The sequence below is a fragment of the Leopardus geoffroyi genome, chromosome A1 (genome assembly GCF_018350155.1).
Source record: "Leopardus geoffroyi isolate Oge1 chromosome A1, O.geoffroyi_Oge1_pat1.0, whole genome shotgun sequence".
In the NCBI taxonomy this organism is placed as follows: domain Eukaryota; kingdom Metazoa; phylum Chordata; class Mammalia; order Carnivora; family Felidae; genus Leopardus; species Leopardus geoffroyi.
The window spans coordinates 190,097,385-190,117,278 of NC_059326.1; the positions used below are offsets into that span (position 1 = coordinate 190,097,385).

The window sequence follows — 19,894 nt, forward strand, 5'->3', positions numbered from 1 at the left end:
TTTCTTTCTATGACCTCTGCCTCTAGTCAAGTCAAAACCAACAGTGCTTGGGCCTCTTTGCTTTGGCCAATAGTGATTTTATGTGGTAGGAGGTCCAAGATAATAAAAATGCAAGAACCACATTTTTGCCAGCTGACCAAATGCTCTTTTGACCAAATAAGATAATAAAGGACACAGTATGTACACTGTGAGGGACCTCAAATATTTGTTCCTTTCCCAGCTACCTTTATTTCTCTTTCCATCTTTCTCTTTTATTAATTATCTTCCATTCTTATTTCAGAGAATGACAAAATTGAAAAGCTAGAATTTTGATTCTTCTGACAGTAATAAAATAGAAACTATAGGATACCATGTGATAGAGACCAAGGAGCCTCGCTTTTCGCTCTTTATTCAGGACAAAAATTATGTTACTAATCCTTTCTTATGTAACAAATTATCCTAAAACTTAGTGGCTTAAAACAATAATAAGTATGTATTGTCTCACATGGTTTCTGTAAGTCTGGAATTCAGGAGTAGCCTAGCTGGGTGGTTTTGGCTCAGGGTCTTTCACAAGGTTGCAATTAACATGCCAGCTGGATGTGTAGTCATCTGGAGGCTTGAATGGGACCAAATTATCTGCTTCCAACATAATGTACTTATGTGGCTGTTGGTGGGAAGTGGCAGTCCTCTGAAGAGTCCTCTTCATAGGGCTACTTGGTACATGGAGGCGGGCTTCAGTAGCAGACAAAACATAGATTGTTAGATGGAGTTAGGATAACCAAATATGAAGTGAACTCAAGTCCTAATTACATCACATATAAAGGAAAATCACACACAATAAAGACCTAAATGTGAAAGGTAAGACTATAGAACTTAATGGAAGAAAATATAAAAGAATTCTTTGGAGAAACTTGAGGTGGGAAAATATTTTCATTTCCTTTTCCTTTTCTTTTTCCTTTTCCTTTTCCTTTTCCTTTCGTCTTCCCCTTTCCCTTTCCTTTCCTTTATTTCTAGAGAAAGGGAGATAGTGTGTGAGTGGGACAGAGGGGCGAAGGGAGGGAGAGAATCCCAAGCAGACTCCACACTCAGCATGGAACCCAATGCAGGGCTCAATCCCACGACCCTGGGAACATGACCTGGGCCAAAATCAAGAGTCAGACACTTAACCAAATGAGCAACCCAGTTTCCCCAAGAAAATATTTCTTAAACAAGACTCTAAAAGCACAAATTATAGGGTAAAAAAATGATGGATGCAACTGCATTAAATTAAGGATTCCTGTTCAACAGAGGATATCAGAGATAAATGAACAGATGGGTCACACACAAGAAGATATTTGCAATGTTTGAAGGTCAATAATAAATAAGGGACTCCTGTGGATCAACATGGAAAAAGCAGGGAACAATAATAAAATGATAAATGATTTGAATATACATAGTTATTAATTGAGAAGGCTAAAAGACTAGTAAGCTTATGATGAGATGCTCAGCCTTTCTAATGATCAGAGAAATGCAAATCGAAACAATAAGATACTTCTATACTCCAATAAGATTGGCAAAATTTGTTGAATAAAACCAAGAGTTGGTAAAAAAGTAGAAAACAGGAAATCCTCGTGTGTGCCACTGTTTTGAGTTTGAAGTCAAATAGACACCTGAGAGAGCAATCTGTTCATTAGTGAAGTGGTGTGTGTGCATTCCTAGAACCCAGAAATCCCACTCTTGGATGTGTCTGCACAGAAGATGTTGTACAGGTTTATGGGGGCATGTCCATGACAACACTGCTTGTGGTGGGAACTTGCTGGAGACACCCTAGGAATCCATCAGTAGAGCAATGCAGAGGTAACAAGTGCTTGACAGAATCCAGAATTCAGGAGCTCAGAACCAGATGTACCTATATGGCATGGACAGATATTTCTACAGATTTTTCTGCTTCACAAGGGTAGAAAGTAGATCAGTAGTTTCCAGGAGCTGGGGAAAGGAAAAATGGGGAGTAACTACTAATGGGTTTGAGGTTTCCTTTTGGGATAATGAAAATATGCCAGAATCAAATAGTGGTGATTGCTGCATACTAAAAAACACGTACTAAACATATTAAAAACATACTAAAAACTACTAAATTGTACACTTAAAAAATAAGCTAAAAAATCAGTAAACACATCCACTGGAAAAAATACAGATAACCCAGAAGAAATTTTAAAAATTATGCTAAATGAAAAAAAGAAACAAATTGAGTCTGTATCTAAGATGATATGTGTAAATTAAAAAACAAATACATGTGTCCACCAAACACTGTATATCACTCAATGATACATATATAACCAAAGATACACTAACTACATTAAGGTGGGTGCCTGGGGGATGGGGGTGAGGGAAAACAGAATTGGAATGGGAATAGAAAATGGTGAATAAAGAAGTGTCATAAAATAATAAAATAAAACAGGAATAGGGACTTCAGTAGACAGACTAATGCCCCTCTAAAGACATTCATGTACTATCATCCTAGGAACATATAATTACGTTACCTTATATGGCAAAAGGAACTCTGCAGATATGACTAAGTTAACGATTTAAAAACAGGGATATTATCGTAGATTATCTGGGTGAGCCCAATGTAATCATAAGGATACTTAAAAGATGGCAAAGGGAGATAAATGAACCAGAGAAGATGATGTAATGATGGAAGGCAGGGGGCATGGAAGGTCAGAGTGATGCATTTGCTGGCTTTGAAGATGGAAGAGGTCCATGAGCCAAGAAATGTGGGCAGCCTCTCAACAGTGGGAAAATCAAGAAACAGATTCTTCCCTAGAGCCTCCAGAAAGAAAGCAGCCTTACTGACTTAGTTTTTGTCCCATGTGACCTACTTCAAATTTCTGTCCTCCAGAACTATAAAGTAATAAATTTGTGTTGCTTTAAGTCATTAAATTTATGGCTCCAACAGCAATAGGAAATTTACACAGGGACTTGCCCATAGCAAAGTTAATACTCTGCCGGAACTACAGAGAATAATGAACTCAACTATCTGTACTGAAAGTCCAAAAAGAAAAAAAAATGTCCATCTCCCCCCATAAACAATTAGTACTTGGTTCATTCTGTATTTGTTCTAAGAATTAGCATGTGGTGGCAATTCTAAACCTTAAAAAATTCTAAAATATTTTAAATGTAAGTTTAATCAAATTCATTTCACAATTTTGTAAGGATAAAAAGGTACCCCTTTCTCACCAGTTACTATGGATATTTGGTTCCTGTTTGTATTAACTGCTTGGGCTGCCATAACAAAAAACACAGGCTGGGTAGCTTAAAAAACAGACATTTATTTTCTCACAGTTCTGGAGGTTAGAAGTCCTAGATCAAGTTCTGGCAGGGTTCATTCTTGGTGAGAGCTCTCTTTCTGGCTTATAGATAACTACCTTCTTGCTATGTTCTCATATGGCCTTTCCTAGGTGTGTTCTCAAAGAGGGTGGGCAAGAGAAGAGAGCTCTCTGGCTTCTCTTCTCATAAAGACACTAATCCTATCGGATCATAGCCCCAACCTTATGACCTCATTTAAATTTATTTAGTTCTATAGAGACCCTATCTCCAATACAGCCACACTAGGAGTTAGGGCTTCAGCATTTGAATATGGGGAGTCACAAACATTCAGTCTATAATACTGGTTTAGTGGATCCATTTTAAGTAATCTTCTTAGGACATTTTTGTGACCTTAGACAGTGTTGTTATTAATTTAAATTTTCTGTTAAAAAGATAAGCTGCATAGGGGCACCTGGGTGGCTCAGTCGGTTAAGCGTCTGACTTCGGCTCAGGTCATGATCTCGCGGTCTGTGAGTTCGAGCCCAACGTCGGGCTCTGTGCTGAGAGCTCCGAGCCTGGAACCTGCTTTGGATTCTGTGTCTTCTCCTCTCTCTGCCCCTCCCATGTTCATGCTCTGTCTCTCTCTGTCTCTTAATAATAAATAATTTAAAATTTTTTTTTTAATTAAAAAAAAAGATAAGCTGTATAAGAGAAGAGAAATCATTTGTTTTATCTTCTGTTATGTTCCCAGTACCTAGTACAGAGCTTAGCACATTTTAGGGGTTCATTAAATATTTGCTGAATGAACAAATTAATCAATCAGTGAATGGAAACTCTCCTCTAGGCTTTTAGTCAGTGACTGGTAGCAACCACAGAAAAGAACAGAGCTCAAAACGTTCTGCTGCATATTCTCTCTTATGAAAAGAGAAAACAAACGGAAATGTATTAGTTTCCAAGGCTGTTTTAACAAAGTACTGCAAACTGGGTGGCTTAAAACAGTGGAAATTTTTTCTCTCATGGTTCTGGAGACTAGCACTTTGAAATCAAGATGGAGGCAGATTGATTCTTTCTGGAGGCTCTGTGGGAAAATCAGTTCAATACAGGACATTTCTCCAACGTAGACATAGAGAAGGCCAAGAGGGGCACCTGGATGGCTCAGTTGGTTGAGCGTCTAACTTTGGCTCAGGTCATGATCTCGTAGTTTGTGAGTTTGAGCCCTGCACTGGGCTCTGTGCTGACAGCTTGGAGCCTGGAGCCTGCTTTGGATTCTGTGTCTCCCTCTCTCTCTGCCCCTGGCCCGCTCACACTCTGTCTCTGTCCTCTCTTTCAAAAATAAACAAACATAAAAAACTTTAAAAAAATTTTTTAAAAAGAAGACATAGAGAAGGTCAACAGACACATGAAAAGATGTTCAACATCACTCCTCATCAGGTGAATACAATTCAAAATTACAATGGAATATCATCTCACACCTGTCAGAATGACTAAAATAAAAAAACACAAGAAACAAGTGTTGGCAAGGATGTGAGAAAAAGGAAGTCTTTTACATTACTGGTGGGAATGCAAACTGGTGCAAACACTGTGGAAAACAGTATGGAGGTTCCTCAACAAGTTAAAAACAGAACTACCCTACCATCCAGTAATTGCACTACTGGGTATTTACCTAACAACAACAACAACAACAACAAAACAACAACAACAACAAACATGAATTCAAAGGGATATATCCACCCTTATGTTTCCTACAGATTTATTTACAATAGCCATATTATGGAAGCAGCGCTTAACCATCAACAGATGAAACAAAAAGGTGTGGTGTGTGTGTGTGTGTGTACACACACATAATGGAATATTATTCTTCCATAGAAAAGAATGAAATCTTGCCATTTTTAATGACATGAATGGAGCTACAGAGCATAATGCTAGGTAAAAAAGATAAATACCCTATGATTTCACTCATATGTGGAGTTTAAGAAACAAAACAAATGAGCAAAGAGAAAAAAAGAAAGAAATAGAGACAAAACAAGAAACAGACTCTTAATTATAGAGAACAAACTGGTGGTTACCAGAGGGGAGGTGGGTGAGGGGATGGGTTAAACAGATGGTGGGGATTAAAGAGTACACTTCTCGTGATGAGCACTGTGTGATGTATGGAATTATTGAGTCACTACATTGTACACCTGAAAGTAATATAGCACTGTATATTAACTATACTGGAATTTAAAAATAACAGTAATTTTAAAATAATACATAAAAAATAAAATAATAAAATCAAATAATCTCTATTTTAAGTAAGCATGATTTCAGGGGAACCTTGGTGGCTCAGTCAGTTGAGTGTGTGACTCTTGATTTCAGCTCAGGTCATGATCTCAGAGTCATGGCATCAAGCCCTGCCTCAGGCTCCCTGCTGAGCATGGAGCCTGCTTGGGATTCTCTCTCTCTCTCTCTCTCTCTCTCTCTTTCTGTCTCCCCCTGTCCCTCCCCAGATCACACATGCACTCTTTCTCTCTCTCTAAAATAAAGACAATTAAATTTAAAAATTTAAATAAAAAGTATGATTTCAGATAAATTTCTCTAAGTGTTTAAGTGCTCAGATAAATACATATTCAAAAATATGTGAGATTACATTTTATGAAATGTAATACAATTCATTAAATGTAAGTTCATTGAAACTATAAGGAGGACAAACTAGCTCAACTACTGAATTTCAAATACATGGTTCCTTGTCCCAAGATGTAGCATTCCATAATATATTCCTTTAAGGTACAGAAAAAGTTATTTAACTAAAGGATGAGACCATAAAAAAATAAAACAGATTGAAAGCGATAGTATGGGAAAAGGTATATGAAACAAACACTAACCATAAGAGAGGCTATATTAAAATAGACTTTAAGAAAATCACTAGAGGGGCATCTGGGTGGCTCAGTCAGTTAAGCATCTGACTTTTGGTTTCAGCTCACGTCATGATTTCATGGTTTGTGGGTCCGAGCCCCATGTTGGCTCCACACTGTCAGTGAAAAGCCTGCTTAAGGATTCTCTCTCTGCCCCTCCCCCACTCACATTCTCTTTCTCTCTCAAAATAAATAAATTTAAAGAATTTTTAAAAAATAAGAAAATCGCTAGAGACAGAGAAGAATATTTCATAATGATAACAGAGTCAATTAATCAAAAAGATACAGCAATTCCAAATAGCACCTAGCAAGAGAACCCTGAAATATGTAAAGCAAAAATTGATAACTTTGAAAGGAGAAGCAGACTATTCAGGAATTATAGTTGGGTATTTCAATATTTCTCTCTCACTGACAATACTAATTCATAATACAACTAGACAGTAAATAAGAAAGGATATAGAATACTTGAGCAATACTATTAAACAACTAGAACACTCCACCCAGCAACAGTAGAATATACATTCTTTTCAAGTACACATGAAAGATTCTCTAGAATATATCACACGCTAGGTGAAGGAACAAATCACAATACATTTATAAGGACTGAAATCATACAAAATATGTTCTTTGGCCATAATAGAATTAAATTAGAAGCCAATAACAGAAGGAAATCTGGGAAATCTTTATATAGTTTGAAATTAAACAATATGCTTCTAAATAACTCATGGATCAAAGAAGAAATCACAAGAGAAATTGGAAAATATCTCTACTGTATGAACAAAAAATCGGGACATAGCAAAACTAATGGAACACAGGTAAAGCAGTACACAGAGGGAAATTTATAGCCTTAAATGCTTATATTAGGAAGGAAATGAGCTTTAAAATAACCTAAAAAAATTAAGCTTTCAACTTAAGAAATTATAAAGGAAGAGCAAATCAAACCCAATGTAAGTAGAATGAAGGAAATAATAAAGACAATGGCAGAAATCAATTTTTCAAAAACCAGCAAAACAATAGACAAAATCAATGAAACTGACAGTTTTTTGAAAAGATCTATGGAATTGATAAAATTTTAGTAAAATGACTACAAAAAAAGAGAAGAGATACAAATTACCAAAATTAGGAATGAAAGAGGAAACATTCTGAACCCCATAGAAATAAAAATATTACAACATAATATTATAAATTATAAACAACTTTATTTCAATAATTTGACACCTTAGTTGAAATGAGCAAATTTGCAGACAGAAACGACAAATTGACTCAAGATGAAATATAGAATCTGAATGGACCAATATCAAGCAAAGACATTACATTACTTAATTGAGTTACTAAACTACAGACCAATACCCTTCATGAATATAAATGTTAAACTCTTAAAAGATCCAGTAAGGTATAAAAAGTATTATACATTATGACCAAGTAAGGTTTACCCAGATTAGCTTAAACATTTGAATAGCACTTAATGTAATGCATATATTAGCAGAATAAAGCAGGAGCCAGCAAACTACAGCCTGCAGACCAAATCTGGTGTCTTTTTTTCTGTAAATAAAGTTTTGTTGAAACATAATTATTCCCATTCATTTACATGTTGCCTATAATTGCTTTCATGCTACAAGAGCAGGATTGCCACCGAGATCATACAGCTCACAACACCAAAAATACTTACTTTATGGTCCTTTCTGGAAAATGTTGCTGACGCTGGAATAAAGGAGTAAACAATATGATCATCTCAATAGATATAGAAAATGCATTTGATAAAATCCAACAAAATTCATGATAAAGCTCTCAACAAACTAGGAATAAAACATAACTTCTTTAATTTGATAAAAAGCAGCTACATAAAACCTACAACTAACATCATGCTTCAAGATGAAAGACAATGCTCCCCCCCAATATTGGGTACAAAGCAAGGATGTCCACTCTTGCCACTTCTATTTAACACTGGACTGTAGCTTCTAGCCTGTGCAACAGGCAAGAAAATATGAATATAATATCAATATACAACCAACTAGAAATGAAATTAAGAAAATAATTATATTAACAACAGTTTAAAAAATATTCAGGAATTTTAACAAAAGAAGTGCAGAACTGTAGACTGAAAGTTACAAGACATTGTAAAGAAAAATTAAAAAAAAAAAAAAAAGAAAAGAAAAATTTAAGACCAAAATAAATGGAGATATGTCCCAAGTCTGCAAATTGGAAAACTCAATATTGTTAAGATATCTATTTTTCTCTGCAAGTGAATTGCAGAGATTCAATGCAACAGGCTGTGTGTGTGTGTGTGGTGAAAATTGATAAGCTAATGTTAAAATCCATAAGGAAATCCAAAGGACCAAAAATAGCTAATATGGTTTTTGAAAAGAACTAAGTTTGAGGACTTATTTGACTTAATTTCAAGATTTACCATAAAACTGTAATGATTAAGACAGTGTGGCATAATACTTCTAGAGAAAAACATGACAGAAAAACCTTTTTAACTTTGGTTTAGGCAAAGATTTCTTAGATATGATTAAAGGCATATTGATAGACTCCATCAAAGTTAAAAAACTTTTACTATTCAAAAGACATCATTAAGAATGAAAAAATGGGGTGCCTGGCACAAGAGTAAACCCTAAATATAGACAGTAATTACTGTTATTATTAGACGATAGGCAGTCTTTATTTAACAAGAATTTCCTGAATGCCTACTATAAGCCAGGCTCTATGGACAGCATCGAGGATTCAATGATGAGCAAAACACTGTCCTCAAGGAGGTTGCAGTCAAGGAGTAGAGTCAGTAAATAATATAAAGAAATGCATAATTACGAATTGTGGTAAGAGTTTTAAGTGATAGACATGAGTGCACAAAGGAAATTTGCCCTGATTTTCACAATCTGGTAAGACTTCTCTGAGGAAGTGACAGTTGAGCTACAATTTGAAAAATGAGCAGGGAGGAGGTAAGGAGACATAAGAGAGAAACAGCTTTGGGGCATTTTCAAAGTCCCTTAAGATAGAATGATGAGAGGACAGTGTAGCTGGAACCCACAGAGCCCAAGGTATTTGGAGCTTTACATGCTTTGCAAGTACATTAGACCTTTATCATGAGATCAATGGAGAGCCATGGGAATATTTAGGAACGTAGGGTGTGACAGGACTAGATTTGCACTTTTAAAAAGATCTCTGGCATCTGTAATATAGTGGAACAAGGATGCAAAATGGAGACTATTTACACAGCAGTATCCAGGTGGAAGATTATGGAAGCTTGGAATAGAGTAATGGCAGTGGAAGCCCAAAAAAGTGGGTAAATTTGGGATGTATTTTGCTAGTAGGGCCCAAAGAACCTGGCGATCAACTGAAAGTTATTGTACAAAAAGGAGGGTTGCAAAATCCCACCCCCCCTTTCCCCTTGGCAGAGATCTGAAGGACCCCCCGTGATGCACGGGACTTACATGTATTCTGGCACGTCAGCCTGCAAGTACAAGGCCCAGCTCCCCATCCCGCGTAAGAGACTCACTCGACTTTATCCCCTGGAGGTCAGTGGCGTAGAACCGCACCGTTCCCTGGGCAACACCATTGTCGGGCTCTCCAGGCGGGGGAGGGGTAACTAAGGACAACGGCCAGGAGAGAACTCCGGAAGAGAGGCAAAGTCAGAGGGGGAAAATGGGCAGCACGTGCCACAGCCCCTGCCATCGCGGGTGATTCGAGGGCTCAGCACGAGAAGAGAGCGGTGGACGGGAGGGGCCGGAGAATGCGCCTGTGATTGGAGGGCCGGGGGTACCGGGACGCTTGTGGTTGGGCGAGGCCAAGACGGAGGGCCGCGTTTTGAACCGCGTAGGGTTCTGGGTAGTAAGTGCCTTGGAAGGGTCTTAACCGAAAGGGGAAAGGGGAAGGTCGCCAACAAACGGCTGAGCTCATAATCCGGGTTGGGACCAGGCCGGGGCGTCGTCCCCCCCTCCCCCCATGGAGAGAGCCAGGCCAGAGCCGCCGCTTCAGTTGCGCCAACTGCCGCGGGCGACCCCGCCGCGCCCGCTCCGTCCTGCTCCGCCTCAGCTGCCGGTGGAGGGCACCTCTTTTAGGGCTGCAGGCGCGGATCTCCCTGCGTCGCCGCCCACCCCGTGCGCGGCCGCCGTTACGACCGTGGCCTCGTCGTGTGGGGAAGCCCAGTCGTCGAGTGTACAGCCCGCCGCACGGCGACTGCTGCAGGTCAAGTCGGAACAGGTGTTGCTGCTGCCACCAGGGCCACCACTGCCTCAGGCCCTGGAAGAAGGTGTCGTTGCTTCACCCTCGCCAGCGAGGCTGCTGCAGCTGAGGCCCGAGCTGCTGCTGCTGCCACCGCCGCCGCCCGCGTCCGACGGCGCCCCCTGCAGACCCGAGCTGCACCCGGTGCAGCCCCGGGCGCTGCACGTCAAGGCCGAGAAGCAGGAGCCAGGGCCGGGCTTGGATCTGTCGGCGGGGACTGGAAGGCCTGTGGAGGCCGGCCATAGGGCCTCCAGGGAGGCCAAGGTGGAAGGCCCCGGGCCAACCCTCGACTGCCGCCGTGGGAGCGAGAAGAAGGGCAGATTGGAAGCGGAGGAGGTCATGAGGGATGCAGCGAAAGGCGGGGAAGGTAAAAACCTGGTGGCCATCAGAGAAGGCATCATCAAAACGGAGGAACCCGAGAGACTCCGCGAGGACTGCAGGCTGGGCACTGAGCCCGCATCCAATGGCCTGATCCATGGCAGCAAGGAGGTCATCCTGGGCCAGCCATCCAGTGCCTTTGGGCCACACCAGCAAGACCTCAGGATCCCTTTGACTCTACACACAGTCCCCCCTGGGGCCCGGATCCAGTTTCAGGGACCTCCACCTTCAGAGTTGATACGGTTGACCAAGGTCCCCTTGACACCAGTGCCTATTAAAATGCAATCTTTACTGGAGCCTTCTGTAAAAATTGAAACTAAAGATGTCCCGCTCACCGTGCTTCCCTCAGATGCAGGTATTAGACGACAGGGGAATCTGTTTTTCAAACTTCGTCTGTGTTGCCCCATAGCTGACATGTCAGCTTTCAGAAGCCTAAACTAGAAAAATAAAATCATGGAACTGATTCATTACAGGGCAAAGTCTGCACAGGTATCACTTCCGATTGACTTGTACATATACCAGTAAAATACACTAACATGTTCCAAGATTCCCAAACATTTTTTTAAAAAAATCTATTTTAAGACCCAGTGAATGATGAGATTTAGAAGTGACTAGTGTTTATACACAAAATAGAAATATTCTCACTAGATATCACAGTTACCTCAGCCCTCAGTTATGCTGCACTTAAACTACCGTATTTAGTAGCTTAATATTTTTACGTGTATCAAGAAGAAAATTTTAAATGGTGTTTAATGAAAAAATGGTTATAATCCAGCAGGAAAGTTTATTCTGGATTTGGGGGTGATTTGTCTTCTTTAAAAATGAATAGTAAACATTTTTCTAAGAGAAAAGTAGTATATGATTAAATGTAACAGTTTAGTATTCTAAATGCTAAGGATTTATAGACATAGAAAATGAAAACACAGTAGAATAAGCTAGAAATTGTTTTCAAAGAAATGACTATAGTTAACAGCAGTAACAACTACGAACATATTTCTATCCATTACTTACGAACATATAGTTAGAAAATTCTTATTTTAAAATTTAATTCAGACAGTATTATGCCAATCAGTATCATGGGAAATCATATCAATCATCAGTTCATATTTTCATTAACTTTCCTATTTATTGTTTTCTTATTTTTCTTAATGATCCTTTCTCTATTTCACCCTCTTGCTTTTATAAACTTCATTTTCTAAAGGAGAGAAAGGGAGACCTTTATAATACTTATTTGTGTGTTTTAAACCATTTTATGTATCAAGTAACTAAAGAGAAACAATATAGGAAGTTTGTAGAAAGCTGTTTTTGATGAATTAGGTAAGAGATGTGAATTTAGCCACCTTCTTTTATTATAATTTCATTTGGTCACTTTTGTTATTTTTCTTTCATTTTTCTGCCAGGACATAGGATCAGTGTCGATTACCCACCTTGGCAAGAGCTTCTCCTTCATAGTGAAATATAGTATTATATTATATTTTTGCTTGAATGGACACTACAGGGCCATGTAAATGAATTCCTTTAAACATTTAGGGAACACTTAGCTAATGCTAGGATTATAGTCATGAGTAAGTCATAGTTCTCATCCCCCAGTAATAGAATATTTTTAATGGGAAAGAAACTATATGATAATTATTGGTAGAGGTATTACTGAAGCTCAAAGAGGTAATGAGCCAGCAGTTTACTATATTTTCAACATTATTACTCTTACAATAACTTCAACAATATTATCCTTTTTGAAGAAAAGAAGAGTCATTCTAAGCTATAGTTTAGAATGCTGAGTTCAGGCGTTATGAGGCATTCTGGAATACTGGCAGTTCTTTGACTATATTGAAGTGTATATTTTCTCCAGATATTTAAAAATAAATATAGATGAATGTGCACTTCACTTTAACGTTGTGTGTATGTATGTGTGTATGTAGCACATTAATTTAGTTTTTAATTTTTGTCATGTAGGAATACCAGATACTCCCTTCAGTAAGGACAGAAATGGTCATGTGAAGCGACCCATGAATGCATTTATGGTTTGGGCAAGGATTCACCGGCCAGCATTAGCCAAAGCTAACCCAGCAGCCAACAACGCAGAAATCAGTGTCCAGCTTGGGTTAGAATGGAACAAACTTAGCGAAGAACAAAAGAAGCCCTATTATGATGAAGCACAAAAGATTAAAGAAAAACACAGAGAGGAATTTCCTGGTAATCCAATGAAATGAACAAAACCTCTTTTTAGTTTCTTTTAAATTTATTTAGGTAAAGATTAGGTTAGGTTGAGATGAAAAGACAAAAATGCATATTTTTCTAATCCAATATGTACAATTAAGAGAATAATGGCTAATACTGTAGTAATGATTGAATCGATACTGGGCATAAGTTTTCTTAAATAGAACCAAATAGAGCATCTGGTCTCATACTTGCCAACTAATAACAAACCTGGCAATGTAACAATTTTAGTGTGGTTTTGATTAAATATATAGAAATGAACTTAATGAAGGTAAAACTCCAGAGTTCTAGACTATAACTTTGCAAATAGAAAATGAAGAGTTAAAATCACAGCAACAGAAACAAATATGCATCATACACTTAATGAGAATGCAGGAATTGACACCATGCTCCATTTTAATGTTACACAGTTATCAGAACATAGTTGTGCCTTCTGACTGATAAATTTATCCTCATCATGATGTAGTTTTAAAGGGATTCTGATTTATCCTTCAGCTGTAGGACATTTAGATTAAGCTTGGGTAAAGGCAAAGTGTATGGCCAACATGATCATGCATGATGGGAGAGGAGTTATTTTTTTCTAAAATATTAGCAGAAAGGTTCTGGATGTGGGGGTAGGTGGTCGCAGTGATACCCCTGGTTATTCAGTGGCTGCAAACTGTTATAACTCCACTTTTCTGACTTTGGAAGGAAATTGGGTTGTCTGTGGACTTAAGACTGCCAAGTTTAGGAGAGTGACTCTTCCAACTAGGCATAAAAATGACTGGTCGTTAGTGACCGTTTCATTGTAAGATATAGACAATTAGATCTCACAGAAAGGAAACAGGAGATGAATAATATCTTACCTTACAGGTAAAGGAAAAGCCTTGAGATTCAAACCCAATGTCTTTAATGTTGATTTTACTATGGAATCAATATGTGTCTTTGGATATAAGACATTTGACCTCACTCTGAATTGTGGGTTATAACACCGACCACTAGTTAAGAGCTATCTGGATATTAAAATGCACAGAAATAGCCTAATAAAGCTGGAAAAGACACTTTAGACAATAACTTATTTTTTTTTAATTTAGAAGTATTTTGGATATTTTATTGTGAAAAAAACTATCTAAAGGCTAAATAGGGCCTATATGTTCAAATTAAAAATTGCTTATCTTCTTCTATAGGTTGGGTTTATCAACCTCGTCCAGGGAAGCGAAAACGCTTCCCTTTAAGTGTTTCCAATGTATTTTCTGGTACCACACAGAATATCGTGTCTACAAATCCTACAACAATATATCCTTATCGCTCACCTACCTACTCTGTGGTAATTCCCAGCCTACAGAATACCATCACTCAACCAGTTGGTGAGTTGGCTTTATTGTAGATTATGAGTTTTTTTAATAACTGTGAAAATTTTACCTTAAGGTGAAATTTTGTTTCTGTTAGCTTAAGAATTTTTAGAACAACAATATTAAGGGAAAAAAATCAAGAAGAAATGTTTAATGTTTAAAAGCATTAAATTGGAGAAGGAAAAATTTCAGTAGACCTCAAAACGCTTGGTTTGCCAGAGTAGCAAATGTTCCATGTGTAAAACTTCAGACCTTTTAACCAAATCAGCATTAGCACATAGATTAGGCAGAAAATGCAGGAAATGACTGACATAATTCAATAGGAAATAGGAGTGTCTTTGTACTATCACCAAAAAAGAATGCCTTGCTAACGGGATATAGAGCATCCTGTTTTGGAATTTAGCAATGATGACTGATCTGTTAAGACTGTTCTCTTGCTGCTCTAGAAAAGTAGTGAAAGTAATCTATTTTCTACCAAATATCTGGTTCTTTATATTGTCTTTCCCTAAATTTCTCCTCTATTATCAATTCTTTATAACATTCCTGGCTGTTGCTTTTAAGAACCCAAAGTTGAGAATCTATTATCTTGATAACTTGTTATTGGGCTGTCCATCATGGGTTTGTTCTTCTAGCACCTATTTTACAATCTCTTAGGCAGAGCTTTATACATTCACTACTTACTGTTACTTGTCCTAAAACCACTGCTTTTTCTAGTTGCCACCTGTTGCTCCTTCTGGTAATACAGCCACCCCTTAGCACTAAGGGGTTTAGATATGTTAAAAATTGACTTTTTAGAATCTTACACATTTTCAATGTTTTTTTTTTTCCCCTATGTATCATTATAGCAATTGATAGCAACAAAGCCACATTTAAGATGTCTAGGCTCAAGAGAAAGATGCAGAAAGCTGATTATGTTGCCTTATTCTCTTCCAGCAGAGTCAGGCACTTTCACACGTCATTATTTGGTAGTATCTCCTTTAATCCTGTATTTCAACCTAGGCTTAATTAAGCCTTTGTTGATTTATTTTGTTTTGTCTGCTATGTTATTTATGATTTATGCTTTCACAATCCATATTTCTTCTCTTTATTCTTCCTTTCAAGACCTCTCTTCTATCTGCCTCTATCCACAGTTAAATACTGCATGAGATCATTTGTATCTACTTCATCTAATATTTTCTCAGTTATGACTTTGAGCTTCTATATAATTATTAGGTGAATGCTGCCTAAGATCTAGTTATATTAATTTTATCAACTTGGATTAGAACATTCTGTGAACTTGACATTATACTACTGTAATCTATATAATCTTAACCTATCTGCTATGAAAATGAATTAGGGTTCAGAAATCTTACAGTCTTCTTCTGTAGGTGAAGGGGTTTATTGAGTCTCTCTGGTCTTCTTTCAGTTGCCTTTTATACTATAATGACTATTCCACTGATTCCACTGCGTTCCTTCTATAAAAGTGAAGTCACTTAGTATTGACTTTGAGGTCCCTCAGATGTGACTCCTTCAATTTTCCTTTGGATTGCTTAATTTTTATTTATACTTACATACTTGGGCAGCCCTGTTTAATACATTTGGACAAACTTTCCATTTTTAAAAGATTTCTTTCCTTTTTGATGGGTTCTCCGTTCTCTTTAATTTGGTCAGTTAACCAATAACTCTGATTTTTGAGGCACATTTTTTAATTCTAGGTTTTTAGCATTATCATATAAAATAACCTTCATTTTTAAATGAACTCTTCATTTTAGTTACCCCCATTGGCTTTTTTTCCCCCTAGGCAACATCTGTATTTCCAAAAATCAACCCAAGAATGGACTTTTTTTGGTCTTTTTTTTGTTGTTAGGATCTTAAATTTAAGTATGTTGTGATCACTAGGCAATATTTCATATACAGAATTCATGCACCTCCTAGTAGTCTTTATCCATTATTTGGTTCTCAGTCAAGCTTATTTCATTTTACTGTGTAGAAGCAATTATTTGTTGTATGTACTGGATCATCCTAGCACATTTTTATCTCATTATGTCAATCTATTTGAAATCTAGCAATGTAATTTGGTATCCTACCTTGTTTTGACGAACTTTTCCATCTCAATCTATAGTGTATTCCACTGCCATATTTGCATGCCTGCCTACCTGTCCCCCACTGCCTAATGTTTATTAAGCACCAGTTATAGATAAAACTCTGTGCTTGAGGCAGAATATAAAAGTATCTTAACAGTCTCTTATATAAGAGCTTATAAGGTAGTTCTAGAAAGGATAGATAAAAATACAACCAATTTTACTACTTCTTTGATGGAATCTGTAGTACCTTGTCTGATATCATTTCTGTGACCAGTGCATTATGTTCACTCCACCTTTCACATTTAATGCCACGTCCCGAGCTCTTCTCCTATTTCTCATTTCCAAAAATGATTACAGCATGATAGTCCAGAATTCTTTTTAAACATCTCTTATCAAATACCTTTGATGCCAGTTATGCCAGTACTATTATTTTATATTGTCAAGTTTGTTTACTTTAATGTCTTACAAAATTCTAGTGAAAATTATATATATATATATATATTTTTAGTGTTTATTTTTGAGAGAGTGTGAGCAGGGGAAGGGCAGAGAGAGCGAGAGAGAGAATTCCAAGCAGGCTCTGAGCTGTTAGCACGGAGCCTGACATGGGGCTCAATTCCATGAACCATGAAACCATTACCTAAGCTGAAATTAAGAGTTGGATACTTAACCAACTTAGCCACCCAGGCACCCTAGAAATTATTTTGGCCTGGGTTTTGAATGTCACTTTATACATATATGAATTTTCTGGTTAATTATTTTGTTTTCTACATTTTATTTCTCAGGCCTGAAATTGGTTTGCCTTATTTTATCTTCACTCATTTGACATCTTTCACTCTTCTGAATTCATACCTTTCTCTAAATTTTTAGTTAAAAAAGTTTACTACTATTTCAGTTGTTTGATGCCTTTTTGGTTTACCCACCTCTTCTTGTTTAACTGAAGCAAGCCAAAAAAACCCTCCACTGTTCCAATCCTATTATAATCCCCAAAAAGCTAGTTGTCTCTCTACCTTAAGATCCATTCCAGCAAAGTATTATGTCCATGAAAGACACAACTCTGGCTCAGAAATTACTTGAAAAGTGATATAGCTCTATATTGTAGGTTTTCTTGAGAGGGTAGGGAAGGAGGAATCACATGGTTCAACATATAGTAAGTCTTGGGACTCCTCATTACCATTGTCTCTCTCCAAAGTCCCACTTTTTTTTTTTTTCAACGTTTATTTATTTTTGGGACAGAGAGAGACAGAGCATGAACGGGTGAGGGGCAGAGAGAGAGGGAGACACAGAATCAGAAACAGGTTCCAGGCTCTGAGCCATCAGCCCAGAGCCTGACGCGGGGCTCGAACTCACGGACAGCGAGATCGTCACCTGGGTGAAGTCGGACGCTTAACCGACTGCGCCACCCAGGCGCCCCATCCCACTTTTTTTTTTTAATCAGTTGCCTAACTGTCCCAATTCTTTATTCCCCAACTCTGTCTCTGCATCTCTGCCTATTACTTTATTTCTCTCTCCTCTCTTTCTTTCTCTGCCTCTTTTTCTCTTTACTCAGCCATATGCTGGTTCTTTTCTCCTTACTTTTTCTTGTAGAGAAATATGGGCTGTCCTCATTTTCTGCCATTCCTTACTCCTTCACTGTTTATCCCAGTCACACAACAAAATCCTAGTTGCACTCTTTGTCCAGTCAGCACAGGCAGTGGATTCTTCCTTTTTTGTAGAGATGGTGAGAGATTATTTGTAGAGATCGTGAGAGAGATAACTTTTTTTTTGTTCCTGTCATACTATACTATAGGACTAGAATTCTGCTCTTTATCTCATGTAATGATTAGATAATGCAAGCTGCTTTAACAAGCACCTAAACATAATGGTTTAAACAGGATTATGGTTTATTTTTATACATTTCAAGTTTAAAATAGGTATTTCTAATCAGTGTATAGCCGTCTTTGAAAGAGTGCCTCATAGACACAGACTTCTACCCTGTGGCACTGCCATCTTTAATATGTGGCATCCAAGGCCACCAGACCTCGTGTGCATGAACCTGCAGAAAGGGAAAGAGCATGGAAGATAATGCATGAAAGTTTTTCATGGACCAGTCTTAGAACTGGTGCAAATTTCTTCTACCTTCCACTGGGTAGCCCTTAGCCAAATGGCAGTTCCTAACTCAAAGGAGGCTGGGAAAGATAATCTAGCTATATGCTAGAGAAGAAAACAAGAGACTGGCTAGTCTTTTACATACTTTATCTACAGCTTGAAACATTAGAGCTCTGCCCTTCCCACAAGTCTTCCCTATTCACTGACAGTTTATAGAGATGACTGGATGATGCAGACTTTAACTTCCTGCTTAACCACTGGAATTTTGACATTTAAGACATCTTCATTATAGTACAGTGTAATTATGCATCTTTTTTTTTTTTTTTTTAACCTCAGACCAAAACAGTGCCTGGCATATGTTCGTTGCTTAGTGAATATTGAATTAAAGAAATGCATGACTTATCATCTCATGCCTCATACCTCTTTTTTTAATAGAAATATCTTTGGTAAAAAAGAACATTTCATATCAACTAAAAGATGAGTCCCTTCCTTCTTCAGTAGCTGAAGTAATATTAGTTGGTCTGTGTAGTTCCTTTCCTTTCTATAGGAAGATCCTACTTCTTTAATGAAGACTGAGAGCTTCTTATACTAGCTATGGGGGAAAGAAACCTGTGTCAGAGGTAGATTTTAGGAGCAGATGTCTTGAGTGCAGTGATAATTAATAAAACTTTTGAAAGATTTTATGCATCAGCCCAGCTTCATAGTTGTTTAGAGAAGGGAGTTCTCTTTATACTAGATCAGTGGTAGAAGTGCTGTCAGTTATAGACTTATTTGTTAGTTGTTGTTGTTGTTTTCATCTAGTCATACCTTTCTTAACTATTATTAACCAAGTTCTTTGCCAAATACTGGGATGCAAACATGAATGAAACTGTTCATTCTCTCAAGCTTCCAGTTTTTTTATTGTGGTAAAGGTGACAGGCAAGCAAATAACAAAGATTTATACTATTTTGTGATAAGTTATAGATTTACATGTTCTGAGGGAACATGGAAGAGGGAAATTACTTTATGCTTGATCGATCAGGAAAGGCCTAAGGCCTGTGCCTCACAGATGGGAGGGTACATAACTCTATCAACTAAGAATCAGGACAGCTTCATTTACACCCTTCTCCTATATTATCTGTACTTAACTCCTATATTATCTGTAACTTAACTTAAGTACAGATATATCCCAATTTCTTGCCTGCAATATATCCCTTAATTTCTTGCCTGCAAGTTTAAGAGGAGTATTATATGCCTTATCTGGAGAGAAAGAAGAAAGGAAAGGCCTTACCTGGGCAAGACTAAGAGAAGATCTGCATTCCTTTCAGCCTTGCACAAGACAGTTCTAATCATAGAGTTTGCTCTTGGACTGCATCTTATATATGAACAGAGATCTAACTGCATTGGAATAAACCAGATCATGGGTCTATTGCTATGGCTTCTCTATGTCTTTCTTTGGAAAAGT

The 19,894-nt window shown here is 37.7% G+C and overlaps 2 protein-coding genes across 3 annotated transcripts in view; one reads left to right on the forward strand and one right to left on the reverse strand.

Moving 5' to 3' along the window:
- Nucleotides 1-7,842, reverse strand: part of THG1L (tRNA-histidine guanylyltransferase 1 like) — a 28,151-nt gene extending 20,309 nt beyond the window's left edge. Inside the window, exon 1 of the mRNA XM_045503525.1 lies at nucleotides 7,825-7,842. The gene's annotated coding sequence lies outside the window, so the exon portion shown is untranslated. The remainder of the gene's footprint in view (nucleotides 1-7,824) is intronic.
- Nucleotides 7,843-9,688: 1,846 nt separating this feature from the next.
- SOX30 (SRY-box transcription factor 30) overlaps nucleotides 9,689-19,894 on the forward strand; it is a 36,264-nt gene continuing 26,058 nt past the window's right edge. The window contains exons 1-3 of one of the 2 annotated variants that reach the window (XM_045503563.1): nucleotides 9,689-11,109; nucleotides 12,708-12,947; nucleotides 14,138-14,317. In XM_045503563.1, the coding sequence (XP_045359519.1) occupies nucleotides 10,098-11,109; nucleotides 12,708-12,947; nucleotides 14,138-14,317 (1,432 nt within the window). In that variant the 5' untranslated portion in view covers nucleotides 9,689-10,097. The remainder of the gene's footprint in view (nucleotides 11,110-12,707; nucleotides 12,948-14,137; nucleotides 14,318-19,894) is intronic. The other variant, XM_045503553.1, reaches the window with a different exon arrangement.